At 39.6% G+C, this 16,041-nt stretch overlaps 1 protein-coding gene across 2 annotated transcripts in view; it reads right to left on the bottom strand.

Moving 5' to 3' along the window:
* The window catches only part of LOC124236678 (tyrosine-protein kinase TXK), a 63,285-nt gene continuing 47,244 nt past the window's right edge, over positions 1–16,041 (bottom strand). For both annotated transcript variants that reach the window (XM_046655625.1, XM_046655624.1), the window contains 5 exons: positions 14,737–14,953; positions 12,062–12,126; positions 10,028–10,146; positions 6,909–7,066; positions 1–4,474 (listed from right to left, as the gene is read on the bottom strand). In XM_046655625.1, the coding sequence (XP_046511581.1) occupies positions 4,406–4,474; positions 6,909–7,066; positions 10,028–10,146; positions 12,062–12,126; positions 14,737–14,953 (628 nt within the window). In that variant the 3' untranslated portion in view covers positions 1–4,405. The remainder of the gene's footprint in view (positions 4,475–6,908; positions 7,067–10,027; positions 10,147–12,061; positions 12,127–14,736; positions 14,954–16,041) is intronic.

Genomic DNA, 16,041 nt, shown 5'->3' with positions numbered 1-16,041 from the left:
AGTTGAGTATCTGTAACCCAGATGTTAGCTGAGCTTCTTCCTAGCCTCAAAATCAAGTTAAATTGGCTGGAACGACCTTCACCCCAACTTCAGTGTAGCAATTGCACAACTGATATATAACCAACGCTTTATCCCAGATTTAGACAAATTCTCAGGGGTCTTATGTGCTTAGAGCTTCTTCTGCTTCCCAGGCTTCCACACATTTCATATGGCTCTGCCCCATGCCATGTAGAACCAGAAGTGAAATACATACCGTCACTTCCCACACCCTATAAAACCCACTCAACCACGCATTCCTGAGTCTCACTGACCCTACTGAATAGCTGGGGGTAATGGGGATGGGGTGGTTACATCATGGACAACATAAGATAACAGACATTTATGCTCCCCTGGGTCTTTCACTGAATCAGGCAATGTCGTCCCTCCAGCTCTTTTATCTGCTTCTCTCCCCCGCTGCCCTTCTCTGGTTTCTCTACAGGTCAAGCAGTGCATCTGTCTCCAGTGCCAACCCCCAAACTTGTTTTGCCAAACCTATAAAATTTCTCATCAAGTCATGGCCTTCTGATTGATAAGACCCCCCCGTCCATGGAAAGAAATTAGAGATACAAATAGGAGGGGTGTGTGTGTGTGTGTGTGTGCATCTGTCCATCCCACAGATGACGGGAAACCCACATCTTTCATAATATCTCCAGATCCAAGTTCTTGTTTCTGTCAAATTCCCCCCTGCTCTGCATGACATCGCTAATATTTTCCTTTTGTATCACCCCAATCATTCAGTCTTCTCAAATGCTATCTAATTTAGGTTGTGCGTGTAGCATACTGCTATGCTGACAACAGAGTGGGGGACAGAGATTATATGGTAGCACCAGCTCCACAAACAACTTAAAATCAAATACGAGACACCCTTGTCCATAAAAACTCTTTAGTCATTGTAACGGCCAAGACGATTCCAAACGTTGTTGAGGATGTGAAGCAACTGGAACACTCATACTCTGCTGCTCGTTGTGGCCTTCGTTATACCCACTTAGGAAAACTGTTCGGCACTACTTACAAATGCTAAACATACACATAATTTTTGGCACCGCAATTCCACTCCTAAGCATACATGTAACAGAAATATATACATATTTTCGCCAAAAGATATGTAGAAAAATGTGCATGGCAGAGGCTAATAGGCAAAAATTGGTAACGACCCAAATATCCATCAAGAGTAGAAGAGATAAATAATCTGCGGTATAACTATACAGTGGAAGACCACACAGAAATGAGAAATAATGCAACATAGCTACACACAACATGGATGGATCACACAAACATATCAAGTGAAAGAAGCAAGGCACAAAAGAGTACATGCCATAGGATCCTATGTACAGAAAATTCAAAAGTAGCCCATACTAATTCATGGTGTTGGAAATCAGGATGTGGATTACTAATGGGTCAATGAGTTGAATAGGGAATGAGAATGGCTTTTGAAATTCTGAAATGTTCCATTTCTTGATCTGAGTGCTAGTTACACAGATATACTCACTTTGTGAAAATTAAGCTATGTACACATGATTTGTGTACTTCTATTTATGTATATGTGAGTAAAGGGTCAACAGCGGGCCTGTACTCTTTTTCTCTCAGACCTAGACCTGCCTTGGAGGGTTATAGTTTGCTTTCTCCCAGCACCAGTCCCTTGGATATGTCCCAAGTTAAGCTAAATTCGGAATGTTGAGTACCAGGGCCAGACACATGTTTCGTATGCTTTGAAATCTCTGGTCTGTGAGACAGCACATGGGCTGGGAGACCTGTGAACTGTACGCCTACATAACTGATGGGGAACCAAGGGAAAAGCTTCTTTGCATCAAGATCAACCCCATACACTATGGCCTTATCGCCAGCAATCATACACACTCTCCAGGCAGATGAGGAGGGACTCAAGCATCTATGCACATGGAGAATTGGAAGTCTTCCATTGAGACTGAAGGGCTGTGCATGCTTTCTTTCCTGTCCTGTAACCTTACAAAAAGCTAAGCAAACTTAGTGCTGGATTAAATGCTGTTGTGTCTTGTGAGTTTGATTGCCAGCCAAACATGGTGCCAATGCAACGGTGGAACCATGTATTGTACTTCAGTAAAAAGTTTACTAAAGAAAAACAATTCCTTTGGCTATTTTTGCCTTAAATGTTATTTATACTTATTGTATCTTCCCCTTGGCCTCCAAATTCTTCCCTTTTTTCTGAGCTTCCTTTCTCTCCTTTGATCTCCTGTCTTCTCTTTTTTGAGGGCTCTCACCCACAACTAACCCCTAAACTTCGTATTTATTTCTTATGCAGAGCTATTTATTGCAATGCCTCACCCCAGAGTAGTTAAGCTACTCACGGAGAGGTCACATCAATGACTAACATTAAGACTGGTTGCAAAACGTAGTTTCCTTCCGTAAGTTGTGTGGCTACCTCTTAAAGAAATGTTTTCTTTTGTTAGATGAGAGTGTTGAACTGCTGTCCATAATCATTCCACATTCACACATTATCTGGAGTCTTAGTTACTTATATGATAGCTCCAGTTATTCCTGTTCCTAATTTGGTATCTCAAACTTTCTTACATGTTAAAAGGAATAGAGCTCGCCTGCCACTGCCAATATATGCTCTTAGAGTGCCAACTGCTGCCATATAACCCCCAGGAACGACTTACATCTGGTATCACTCTGTGCTCTGTATTCTGTCTCCCTGCATTGCATCTCTAGACATGGGAGATGCTCTATAGTCAGTCCTAGCTTTTCAGTGTTTGGGTTTTGCTTTTTTCTTTTTGGGGGAGAGTAGGGACTTCCAAGCCTAGTAAAACCTGAGAAGGACACCTTACTGCATATATTGGTATTATTTTATTTCCTATGTAATAACATTACCTTCCCTCCCTTTGCTTTTGCTGTTAAATAGTCTCATGCCCTCTTGAGCTAGATTTTCACACATTTTACTTGAACTAAGGTCTCAGTCATAGGATCTCCTGTCTCACCTCCCCATAGCAGGAGTCATGAGGAAAAGGGGTGTCATAGTCTCAGACACAGCACAGTATCTCATACAAACATTTCTGAGACCACCACTTGAATCAGCAAGGTTGATAATTCTTGTGCCTGATGCTCATTATTTTAATGCACATTTATTGAATACCATTGATATCCAAAGATATCATTCTTGGAGTGGGGAAATATGATTTAAAAGTTACAACCACTGATGGCCAGCAACTTAGAATCTAATGAGAATCATAAAACATGTTCCCCCAGGACCATGATGCAGAGTGGGACAATATACAAACAGTAGGCTCCCATTTGTTGTTAAACTCCATGGCGATGACGCTGGTGCTTTCTGCAGCACCCTTCCTCCTGTGGTACTTCTGAAGCACTCAGAATGATAAAGATCAATTTCCAATCATTCCTACAAACAGTGCATGAGAAATTAAGATTTAATTATGATTACTAGTTATTTCACCTTGAATTCAAAACCCTGGACTATGGAAATAACAGAGCTTTATGTAACATTTGGACATCTTGTTTTTGCTTCCTCTTGTTCTTGTGGAAAGACCAACTCATCCTCTAGAAATAAACAGGAGGTGCTTTTTATGACAAAATAAGGTTTCTTAAATTGTCCAATTTCACGTGTACAAAGTGTGAAATCTCAGAATTGAGACTCAGGTTCTGAATTGTCCCTGACAATGGATATCACTAGAAATAGAAATGTCACCAGGACCTATTCAAAGAAGAACTTTGATTATGTCCTAAAACAGTGTTTAAAACTGGAATACAAGAAACTGTCTGCAAACTAATGAGATATGTACAAAAACAATTTCTTAAATAACATGGGGAAGACTGTAAAAGACAGTTCCAGAATGCTCACATTCATGTCGTTTGTTAAGGTGCATTTTCTGTAAAGATCTGTACAGTTCAAAGGCATGAAATTCTACAGAGGAGTCTCCTTTATTCCATGAGTTGGCGGAATTCCTTTTCATCTTCTGTGCATGGAACACTCCCCTTCAGGAAATGTCACTCAGAATGTCACTCCCCTTCAGGAAAGAAATGTCCTCAGCCCTGGAAAGGGTCAGGTTGTCACATACCCTCAGGGGCTCTCAGGGCTATTCTCGTGAAGAGAGCCACTATGAAGACTGCTACAGAGCATTTTTTCCTTCTTCACATACGGGACATGAAGAATATCACAGAAAAATAAGAGTTCAGAAGTTCCTCTCAAATATACATGTAGAAAAACTGTCAGAATATTCTTAAATTTTAAAAAGTTTGAAAAGCCTGTGATCTTTGCGCTGTTTCCAAGCGTCAGCAACTCTAAAGGAAGATAGTCACTATCGGTGACCCTACACAGGATTTCCTTTTGTGACAGTTTTGCAAGATGATCCTCTGGGGTGCCATTCCATTCAGGTCACCAGGTTTCTGCAATCTCTGTGAGAACCTGCAGCAGCTCAGTGAACGTAGGGCGGCCTTTGGGTTTCTGGAAAAGGGAAACAGGTGGTCAGCCCAGCTTAAGACTCACTCAGACACCAGCTCTGGGACCTGCTGGCAGGGACTGGATCTAGGCTGGTTCTCCACAAACAGAAGAGGAAGCTATCTTGGCTGACGCACAGGGCGTGATTGGCAGCGGGGCAAGGCACGAGTGTGAAAATGTAAGAGAAGAGAGCCCTGCGAAGTTAAATGGCTAGAGCTGCAGACAGCCATATGTGGCTATTTAAATTTAAATTAGTTAAAATTAAATAAATGTTTAAATTCAGTTCTCTGTCACACCACCCACTTTTCAGGTCTTCAATGACCAGGTGTGGCTACCCAATTTGACAGCACAGACAAAGCACATTTCCATTCTCACAGAAAGTTCTATTGGACCTCACAGCCCTAGTGATTGACTTGGATGACTTGATATGTACAGGGAAAAGGAAGAGCTGGGAGAGACGGAGCATCGAGAGTATCAGACTCCCGGGCTCAGTCCCAGTTATTTACTCTACCTGATCCCCTGTGGGAAGAAGGATTTCAGCCAGAAAGCAAAATGCATGTTTTCATGAGGGACTTTGCAGGTCCTGGAGCACAGGCTGCTCTGTCCTAAGGCTCAGTCAACAAAAAATCTGGCCACGCAGCCAAGGACTGGAGCACTTTTCCTATTTCACTGTGGGATGTGGTTTGGCTTTGGCTCCATGAGGAAGAAGAGATGACCCTGTTGGCATCTTTGAAGTCCATGGGAAATAGAACTCCTCATGGGAGCCATAGTCTCATAAAGATCACTGGCAGCAGGGTTAGTGGGGAGACACCACACTTAGTGGCTTATCAACAAAGGACATCAATAAAAAGGACAGAACAGAAGAATTTGTGAGCACTCGTGAGAGTCCTTCCTGAGACCCCGAGGATCAGTTGTGGAGCTTTCTGCAGGGGCTAGGGTTCCACAGGTAGCAGGGCCTGTGAAATGTGCGTGTCAATGCTAATATCACGTTTGAATCTAGAGATGCCTAAGCACTTGGGGCTTTTAGATTACATTAAAAATTGTAGGAAACATCAACTTTTGCAAACAAATAAATTAACATACCAAAACGTTTTAATCCACGTTCCCACTGCAGTTTGAGACTGACGTCATATATTTGGTCCTCTTGTCAGCATACTATTTACTCCTTTCTCTGTCTCCTCTTCACAGATATATAAAATCTCAATAGGTATTATATTATATGCACGTGCTTCATATACAATATGTATTCCTGAGCTATTTGTGTAATTATTGCAAAGATGCTCTTAAGACATCTATTTGCCACTGACCGCTTATTTAACCTTTTTTTATGTCTCAAGATTCCTTGCCGATTAGTTAACCATATGTAAAATATTTTCATACATTGGGGATATTTATAAAATTAATATTTGTCTGGAATATGAACAACCATATCGCTCTTAAAATATTGAATTTTCCAGTATTTGTGGGAATGAGAATCAAGTGATTTCATTTTCAGCCAGGAGGAAACTGCTCCCCCAGCTGTGGCTTTTCTGGGCTAAAACTGTCAGCTGGAAAGAGAGAGGAGCTGTCAAAATCACAGGGGCAGCTGCAGAGCCGGCCAGGGGCGGAGCAGTTAAGTTTGTGCACTCCACTTGGGCGGCCCAGGGTTCACCGATTTGGATCCATGCACCACTTATCACGCAATGCTGTGGCAGGCGTCCCACATATAAAATAGAGGAAGATGGGCACAGATGTTAGCTCAGAGCTAATCTTCCTCAAAAAAAAATCACAGGGGAGTCTGCTACGAAGGGGAGAGCTGTGCTGAGTCAGGGCCCAGAAAAGACAGAGGTGGAAGGTGAACCCCTCTGGCTTGGTTTTTAAGCCTGGCATTTCTAGAAAAAGAGAAACGGGGCTCCCAAGAGATAATTTCCCAAGTAGAATTTCCTGGCACACTTTCTGCCTTCATTGCTATTCTGGTTTCATCTCTCTATCAGGAGTCTTGAGTGCCACAAGAAAGATGAAACCCATTACTTTTAGACTTGGAAAAGCAAGACAAATTAGAGTGAAATAAACAAAAACAGCACCCTTCTCTTTCAGTGTGGAAGCTTAATAAACCTAACTCTACCCTTAGTTTCCTCCTACCAGTTCTTAAAAGGAGTAAACCATCTGATCGCTGAGGTTTCATAACATCAAGAGTTTCTACAAGAACCAGAGAGATAAGACTTGGAAAATGCACTGAATTCCTCAGATGAAAGGCCATTGTTAGAAACAAAATGGATTAATGACTTTGTCATGGGAGTTTCAGACAGAAATGGTACTTCTGCTCGCTCTCAGGGATCATTACCAAAAAACAGACACGTTTTCCTGCCGTGATGGAGTCCTGGGGTAAGATTTGTGATAATCGGGTCTGTTCTCAGATGCCGGGACTACAAACCTTCACAGGAAAGTAAGGGACACTCACCTCATGCCAGCAGCTGTACATGACTTCGTATACGGACATTGGTGCCAGGCGAGGGCGGTATAGTCTGAAGCCATTAGAAATGGCTTCCACAACTTGCAAATTTGACTTATTTTCAAAAGGCATTTTTCCTTCTGTAAAAACTTCCCACATTAAGACTCCTGCAAATAATATGCATGAAAACAAAAGGTTAGAGAGAAATAGTTACTTGGAACTGAAAGAACTATTTCAAAATACAAGGCATTATTTTCCTCTTCCACCTTTTGAGTTATAACCATCCAGAATCACAGCAGTTCCATCTAGGAAGCAGACCATGTGCAGCTTAGTTTCTGAGCAGGCCTGTAAGCTGAAAAACTTTCGAGGGAAACAATGCCTTTCTTTTTCCATTGGTCTTGACTGTCGCCCTACTGGAATAAAGTGCTGGCAGCATTTTCATTTCTATGTATGCTCATGTCCCCACACCCTGAAATCAACAAACCTTTCCGCCATTCAATAGAGAATGACAGAGGCAAGGCAATCCTGAGGAAAAAACAAAGCTCGAGGCATCACAATCTCTGACTTCAAAATAACTACAAAGCTATAGTAATCAAAACAGCATGGTACTGGCAGGAAAATCAGACACAGAGATCAATGGAACAGAATTGAGAGCCCAGAAATAAACCCACACATATATGGACAGCTAATTTTCGACAAAGGAGATAAAAACACACAACGGAGAAATAGTGTTGGGAAAACTGGACAGCCACATGCAAAAGAATAAAGTAGACCATTATCTTACACCATACACAAAAATTAACTCAAAGTGGATTACAGATTTAAATGTAAGACTGGAAACCATAAAACTCCTATGTCTATAAAACATAGACAGTATGCTCTTTGACATCAGTTCTTGCAGAATCTTTTTGAATATCCTATCTCCTTAAGCAAGAGAAACAAAAGAAAACATAAACAAATGGGACTACATCAAACTTAAAATCTTCTGCAGGGCAAAGGAAACCATCAACAAAATTAAAAGACAACCTACCAACTGGGAGAAAATATTTGCAATTCATATATCCAATAAGGGGTTAATATCCAAAATATATAAACAACTCATACAATTCAACAACAAAAAAACAAACAACCCAATCAATAAATGGGCAGAGGATATGAACAGACATTTTTCCAAAGAAAATATACAGATGGCCAACAGGCACATGAAAAGATGTTCAACATCACTAATTGTTAGGGAAATGCAAATCAAAACTACAATGAGATATCGCCTTACATCCATCAGAATGGCTATTATTGAAAAAACATGAAATAACCAGTATTGGAGAGGATGTGGAGAAAAGGGAACTATCACACACTGATGGTAGGAATGAAAACTGGTGCAGCCACTGTGAAAAATAGTATGGAGATTCCTCAATAAATTAAAAATAGAAATACCATATGATCCAGCTATTTCACTTCTGGATATTTATCCAAAGAACACTAATTCAAAAAGATATATGCACCCCTACGTTCATTGCAGCATTATTTACAATAGCCAACTCAAGTGCCCGTCACCAGAAGAATGGATAAAGAAGACGCAGTGTATATATAATGGAATACTACTCAGCCATAAAAAAGATGAGACCTTGCCATTTGTGACAACACAAATGGACCTTGAGAGTATTACACTAAGTGAAAGAAGTCAGATGAAGAAAGACAATTACTATATGACTTCATTCATATGTGCAAGATAAACAAACATAGATATAGAGAGCAAAGTGGAGGTTACCAGAGAAGAAGGGGGCAGAGGAGGGCGAAAGGAGTAAAGGGGCACATGTGTATGGTGACAGATGGCAACTAAACTTTTGCTGGTGAACACGATGCAGTCTATACAGAAGTAGAATTATAACGATTACACCCGAAATTCATATAATGTTATAAACCAATGGGACCTCAAGAAAATTTTTTAAAAAAAGGAAAACTGCAGAATTGTGTGAGCCTCTGCTGCTTGCCAAGGCCAAGAGTTTACCAGCCGGTAGATGGCATGTGTTCCCTTCCTCCCACTGAAAGATTAGACTGCCGAGTAGAGCCCCAGAATATCTAGCAGGGGCTCTCTACAGAAGTAGGTGTTCAATAATCATTGATTGATTGATTGATGACTGAAACTCTTTCAAGGCTCCCAATTTGAGTTCCTTTAATTATTCACTGATTCTACAAATATGTATTAGGTATTGATTAGAGGCTGGGCCTATGCTAGAGCCAAAGGATCCTTAAGAATGAGACCAGTTCATGTGCTCAAGAAGCTCACTGTCTAGTGGGGAAGCAAGACAAGTGGTCAAGCCAAGCTCAAGGAGTTCTCATTGTTCTGCAACCACTTGATGAGGTTCTTGTGTTGCAATCCACTGGTCTCATAACTCAACAGCTCTCTGGTAGAGCTTAAGATGTCGCTTGCCTAGACTACCACATGTCAGTGGAGAGCTAATGAGGTCAATGATACAAGTTTAACTTTACGTGGACAATAAAATTCACACCCTTCTGAGGGGGCGCAGCTGTCTGTCCAAACCCAAAAAGCCATCCAGGAAGGTCTGGGTGAAAGAAAATAGATTATGACACATTTATTGCCACTTTTTGAAAATCAACTCAAAGAAAAAACCCCAGTGGACATGGGTCTATAGTGTCTCTGTCTCCAAGAAGTACATTACCCAATATAAATGTCAATTGATGGATGCGAAGGATGCCTATGTCTAAATTCCACAAAATTTGAAGGTAATGAAGTGAATGAGGTGGTGCTAGTAGTTAGACAATGAAGTTTATTAATTACACTCAAAATTCAAGATTGTCATGTAATCAGTTTTCCTTGGAAATCTCTGTGGCATGGAAAAGTTGGCCGAGTTTGTTTTCTAGATCAGTAGGCTCTTTGTTATGGTTTTATAGCAAGTGCTCAATGAGAAAGGAAAAGATCCAAAGGCACAGTTCTGTAAGAAGGTGTTTGACATCAGTTGCCAAAGACAGCCTGGATGTGTTTAGAATACCTAAGACAGAAGCACAGTTATAAGAAGACTTTTTTAAAATGCTACATCATATTAAGAATTCAAAGTTAAAAGAGAATGGCCTGTTTCATTAAATCAAGTTCCATCAAATTCACTCACCGAATGACCAGACGTCAGATTTGCTGCTGTACTTGTTGAAATGGAAAACTTCAGGAGGGGACCACTTGACTGGGAACTTGGCTCCAGAAGAACAGATATATTCATCATCCAAAACATACCTACAGTCATCAGATTCAAAGCACATTGTGTTCATTACCTCCAAGTTTTGTTTACTTCAAATTCCTTTAGTTAACTCCGAGATCGAACAAATTATTTTGGGCCAGAAAGGTTCTGTACACCTTCTCTTCTTGTTATTAAAGTGGGAAAGTATCCATTATAGTGTTTCTTCCCTAAACCAACCTTCAATTGTGTTTATTTTATCTGGGTCTCAGAAAACCATAGCAATTCTTCAGTCGAAAACATACTCTACCGATTACATTAATTATGACAAATTTTGAATTCTGCAAAGAAGCACGCTGAATGTTCTAACAACAAAAGTTATAAAAAGGAAATAAAAGAGAAATATATAATGGAAAAGAGTAAATTCAAAGTTGGATTCCTTATTTTTTTTCTTTATGCATATATTTTTCCGTGGGGCAGAAAGAGAGGGGAAATGAAAGTATTTGAACATAATACATTTTGATGTGAAAAATCTCCAATGCATTAGAATGGTCCTATATGGAAAGAAGTCAGTAATAACCACCATCTCCTTTAAAAAATAATTTAAAAAATTAAGCCCGCTCTCTTTTTTGAGAATTGTATGCAGGAACATCCAACTGTGGGAATCTGGAGAATAGAGATGATAGCCAACTTGTGCTATGTAGCCCCTTAAGGATGCAGTAGAGTATTTTTTAATTACTGATTAATGCTTCACCACACTCCCACTTTTTTTTTCACATGCCCTACCTTACCCCATCTTTAAACCCTTTATTGAGCCAGAGGTCATTCTACTAGGGGAAAGAAGGAGTAATAGAAAACAAAAGGCTTTTCCTTTTCCTCTTTTAGCCATTTTTCATAGCTTTTGAGTTTCAAAAAGCTTTCCAGAGAAGGACTGAGTTATTAACAAAATATTTGGGAGAACAGATCATGAATAAGACTGAGATCTCCCCATCACCACCACTGTCCATCCCTCTGGAAGATCCCGTGAGTTGGGATTGGAGGAAAATTGAAGGGAAAAGGAAGGCATATTAGAAATCAGTGGGTAGCTGAGGTAGGGTCCTGTACCCTGCACCCTACAAGGGTTGCCCAGGCAGAAAGATTCCAGAGAACAAATAGCCTGTGGATGTGCCTAGGTAAACGGGGCCTCAGATAGCTCCACGGAGTTTTCTAATCATGGAGAGTGTCCGATATGAAGGAATCTTGCAGGCAGAAATTTAAGATGAGTCAGCGGCCACCTGTGTGGATGGCCAACCAAGGACAAAACAGGAAAATGGTGGTTGCAAAGAAGCCAGTGTCAATGGATACCAACAAGGACCAGACAGGCCATCTCCCTACCAGTACCATGGCCCCATGATACACACGGAACTTAGATTTTGACCCTGAAGAGAGTCAGGGAGAAACCCCACATTCACTGGGATTAGATTTCTATCAACCTGAAGGAAAAGGGGCTCAAAACAGAAACTGCATCGAGTTCTAGAAAATAAGTTTAGATTTTCCACACTCTTGAGTTGTGGACTTAAAGTCAACCACTACACTTGATAATGGAAATGCATGACGATGACATAGAAAAGTCAGAACTAAGCAAACAAAGTTATACTTTTCTCTTTCAGAAATACACATATATCAGAAAAGCTTTTTTCTTAACCTTCCACATATGATGAATAGACTGAGAAATTCTTTTTAATTTTAAAATATGCCACGGTTTTCTTAATAATGGCCTGAGAGAAGACCAGAGGAAGAGCCCCCAGTACCCATTTACCGCACTGCTGGAACTGGCGCATGTCCTAAAGTTCAAAGTGGGTGAGCAGGCCATGTAACCACATTAACACCTCCCGCAGAGGAAAGAAGAGAGCAACGCGCTTAACATTTCAGTTTGTCAGTAAACAAATGTAAGATTCCCTCTTAGGAGTAAACAACAACAAAAAAATCATGTACCTTGTCATTCCAAAGTCCGAAATTTTTACTACACTTGTAGAACTGACCAAACAATTCCTTGCTGCCTATAGAAAGAAGAGAAGAGCCCAAGTTTGAACACAGGATTTTCTTTCAAGAGTTTCTACTCTCCTTTTCCTTAGTGTGCTAGGGCTCCTGCACTACTTCTCCGTGTAGGCGGCCAGGCTATTTTTATGGTGATGCCTGTCAATGCTATCCACGATTCAACGTGTCTGCCCTCACATCATGGATTTTCATGATTCTTCAAAGAAATTTAAAAATATAAAGAAATTTTAACGTTTTTTCCTTTTCAAAATTTTTAATCTTTCTCAAGAAATATCCTTGATAAATATGAGGATTAACTCAATCTAAGAGAAGATAAACTATGAATCTTGACATAGAAAAATAATGTGTATTTTAAAATTTATCATCATAAATAAAAAGTGAAAAGCCCACTATGCATGGAAAAGGGATAGTCATTACCTATCTTTGGGATTTATAATTGCTAATAAAAATTAAGAAATTATATTTAAAAACTTTAAAAACTATACATTTCATTGAATATAATTATTTACAATGACAATTTCACATTTCTTAAAATTACCACAGTGAACTAAATATGGTACTATACAATGCAGGGACAATCGATTTGATGCCAAAACAATCCATTTCCAGTCAGCTTAGTCAAGAGAATCATTGATTTGGGTACTTAACCTCACGTAGGTCAATGGTTTGATAGATTTTTCTCTTTTCAGCTAATTTATGGTTCAGTTAGTCCAGAAACAAAAGTAAGAAACTTGAAGCAGTAAACCAAAGGAACCAGTTTGGAAGATGTTGACAAGCACCAGCAATGATCCCAAAGCCGAACCACAAGGCAAGCCCTTGACAAGGAAAAGACTCATTGTTAGCTGACATATTTTAAGTAGCATGTAGGTGGATAAAACAGAACACTAAAGAAAGTGATCAAGGAAGAAACCAAGGATAGGAGGTTCTTCAAGAAGCCACCTGGAGCAAATAGAATGACCCAAACTGTCACCCTGTTGAGTTTTTAATTCTAATCCTTATTAAGAAAGACAAACCTGCAGAGCGCAGGAAAGTGAGCTAGGTGGAACAGATGCCATATCCATCCATTCAAAAATTTACTCATAGCTCCTGTGTGCTAGACACTGGAGAATGTGCATGAGGGATGCCAAACAATGGTCTAGCTATGTAATAACAATAGTTAGCATTGCTGAGCTCTTCTACGTGCCAGGCACCGTTTTATGTGCTTACACATATTAATTCATGCAATCCTCCCGACAAGTCCATATGAGGGGGGTGCGATAATTAATACCACTTTACTAGTTAACTAGCTTGCCCAAAGTCACACAGTTAGTAAGAAACAGAGTCAAGATTTCAACCCAGGCCATCTAGCTCTAAAGCAGTGGTTCTCAATCCTTTACTGCACATTGGGCTCACCAGGGAGGTTTAAAAAAATACTGGTGGCTAGATTCCACTCCCAGAGATTCTGACTTAATCGGTCTGGAGTATGGTCTGGGTATTGTGATATTTTAAAAGCTCCCAGGTGATTCTAATGTACAGCTAAGTTTGAGAACCATTGCTCTGTAACCTGTGTTCTCATCACACTGTGCTGCAGCTCAGAAGTCTGGGCCTTGATATCAAGGAGCTTAGCATCTAATACTTATGTAAACAATGTAAACGATTAACTATTACAGGAAGTAGTAAATAACAAATGCCATGAGAACTCTAAGTCATGTGTAGGACAAGCAATGGTGTGTGTAATTACCAGGGGTCGATATAATTATCCTCCTTTCTCTCCCCAAAATATTCCAGCCTGAATCTTGAATAATATGGTCACCCTGGTCATGGGTGATGGAAGTACAGGATTATCTCTAGGTGACAGTCAGTATCAGGGACTTCTAATAGAATTCTCAAATCTCACTGGAGTTAATTTTTGGACTTAGAAATAAGACATGGAAGGACATAGAAGGAATAGTATGAATATCAGAAATAAATGTGGAGTGAATAGAAAATGTTTTTCAAGGGGAGGTAGCGAGGCAAGAAAGCAGAGCGATTAGCATTTGGGGCAAGACAAGCTTCAATCTTTTTTTTTTTTTTGGTAAGACTGTTGTGAGCGTTACAGAACAGAATGATTTAGGGTTTCTGATCCTTCTCAAATAACGGCAGTAATGCTGCTGTGATACTGTTAGAACCAAACCACCTTCACAGGGGGCAGTTTCACCCTTGGGAGAGAACAAGGGGAGCTTGTTCTTCACTATTGTATCTCCAGAGCCTGGCAGAGTGGTTGGCATATACCAGGCACTCAATACATACACTGGGCACTTAATACATGTATGAGGTACTCAATACATATTTGATTATTGGGTGGAAGGAAGGAAAGAAGAGGAAAGAAGAGAGGGAAAGAAAATTAGTTCTAGTTAGTTGATTAGTGTGATGGTTAACTAGTTCAAGGCATATTTAGAGTAACACCTACCTGGCTACAGCGTCAATGGGCAATTAAAAATAAAGTTATATTTCACAACGAATTTCATGAATAGGAAAATGTTTAAAAATTAAGCCAAAGGATGCATTATTCAAAGTATGGAAAGTTCTAAATTTTCATTCTTTCTGAAAGTAAGTATAATACATAAAATAACAGGAATTTGCACCATACTCACTAAATCCCTGTGAATAAAGCAGTTTCTCTCCAGATACTCCATTCCTTCACATATATCCTGGCACACACTCAGTAGCATTTCCTTCCTAAGCTTGCCTTTTCTCTCTCTGAGGTAGTTAAGCAGGCAGCCATTTTCCATAAATTCTGTCACAATGTAAAGAGGCTTCTGCTGTGTACATACGCCATAAAGCTGAACTAGCCTTGAATGAGATAATTTCCTGGTGAAGAAAAACATACAACGGTAAGCAGTATCATTTCTTCATTTTAAAGCATTTGGACCCAACTGGTGATATTTACCATCTCTATGTAATTTTTATCATCCAGATACGATAAAAATTAACCCAACCACAGAGAAAGTAGAGAAGTTTCCTTTCCACTTTACGTGCTGAGAAAATGGGGTCAAGAGTTTAGGCAGTACTTCCTAAGTCGTTGTAGATACATGTCCCATGTGCTATTTTTTTCTGCTTCCCATTTGGAAGCCTTTTGCTTCCTCATTACTGCTTCTCCTTGCCCAGGTCTTACAGAGTTTCTGTTCCTTGAATTTCAACCTTTCTAACTGCAGCCCCTCAGACAAAAAATTCTGCACAGACAGGAGCAAAGAAAGAGTGATTGATGCATATAAATAAGAAAATTAAATTCTAAAGAATAAAGGCATTTAAAAGGGAATTTTGGGATACAGTTGGAGGCTGAAAAACATTTACCAAAATGAAATCTCTGTATTTACTACACACACACACACACACACACACACACACAGCTCCTTGAATGTTGCCTATTAAAACACACACAGAACTTCTTAGTCATCTAATTTATCATGTTTTATTGTTTCTTCCAGAATATACCATTCACTCCCTAACGGCCTTTTATGCCAGCTAGATAATTTGAATATGGAAAAAAATTCAAATTAATGTTTGTGATTTTAGAAGATGTTTAACAAGCCAATTCTTTGTTAGTCGAAAGTATCTTGTAATGTTACCTCTTTTCATTCATAAAGATAAAATAAAATCAATGACTCAGGGAAATTATTTACCTTAAAACAATGTGTATGAGGGGTTAATTGACACATTACCATACAATTAGCTTTCAAAAACACTCCACTTAGTGGGGAAGAGAGGCCTTCAGAGAATCTATACACGATTTTAATTTTTAGCTATATATTATATATATATTTTTTGTCTAATTTGCCTTTCTAATTCATAAAGCATACTTTCAGTTAAGGGGTGTGGTTTACATGTATGTAGAATAATGGCAGGAAAGCAACTCCCGAAATGAAATATTAATTTGCCATGAGAAATCCACCAAGTCG

This window comes from Equus quagga, chromosome 3 (genome assembly GCF_021613505.1).
Source record: "Equus quagga isolate Etosha38 chromosome 3, UCLA_HA_Equagga_1.0, whole genome shotgun sequence".
Lineage (NCBI taxonomy): Eukaryota > Metazoa > Chordata > Mammalia > Perissodactyla > Equidae > Equus > Equus quagga.
This window is presented reverse-complemented; position numbering and strand designations above follow the sequence as displayed.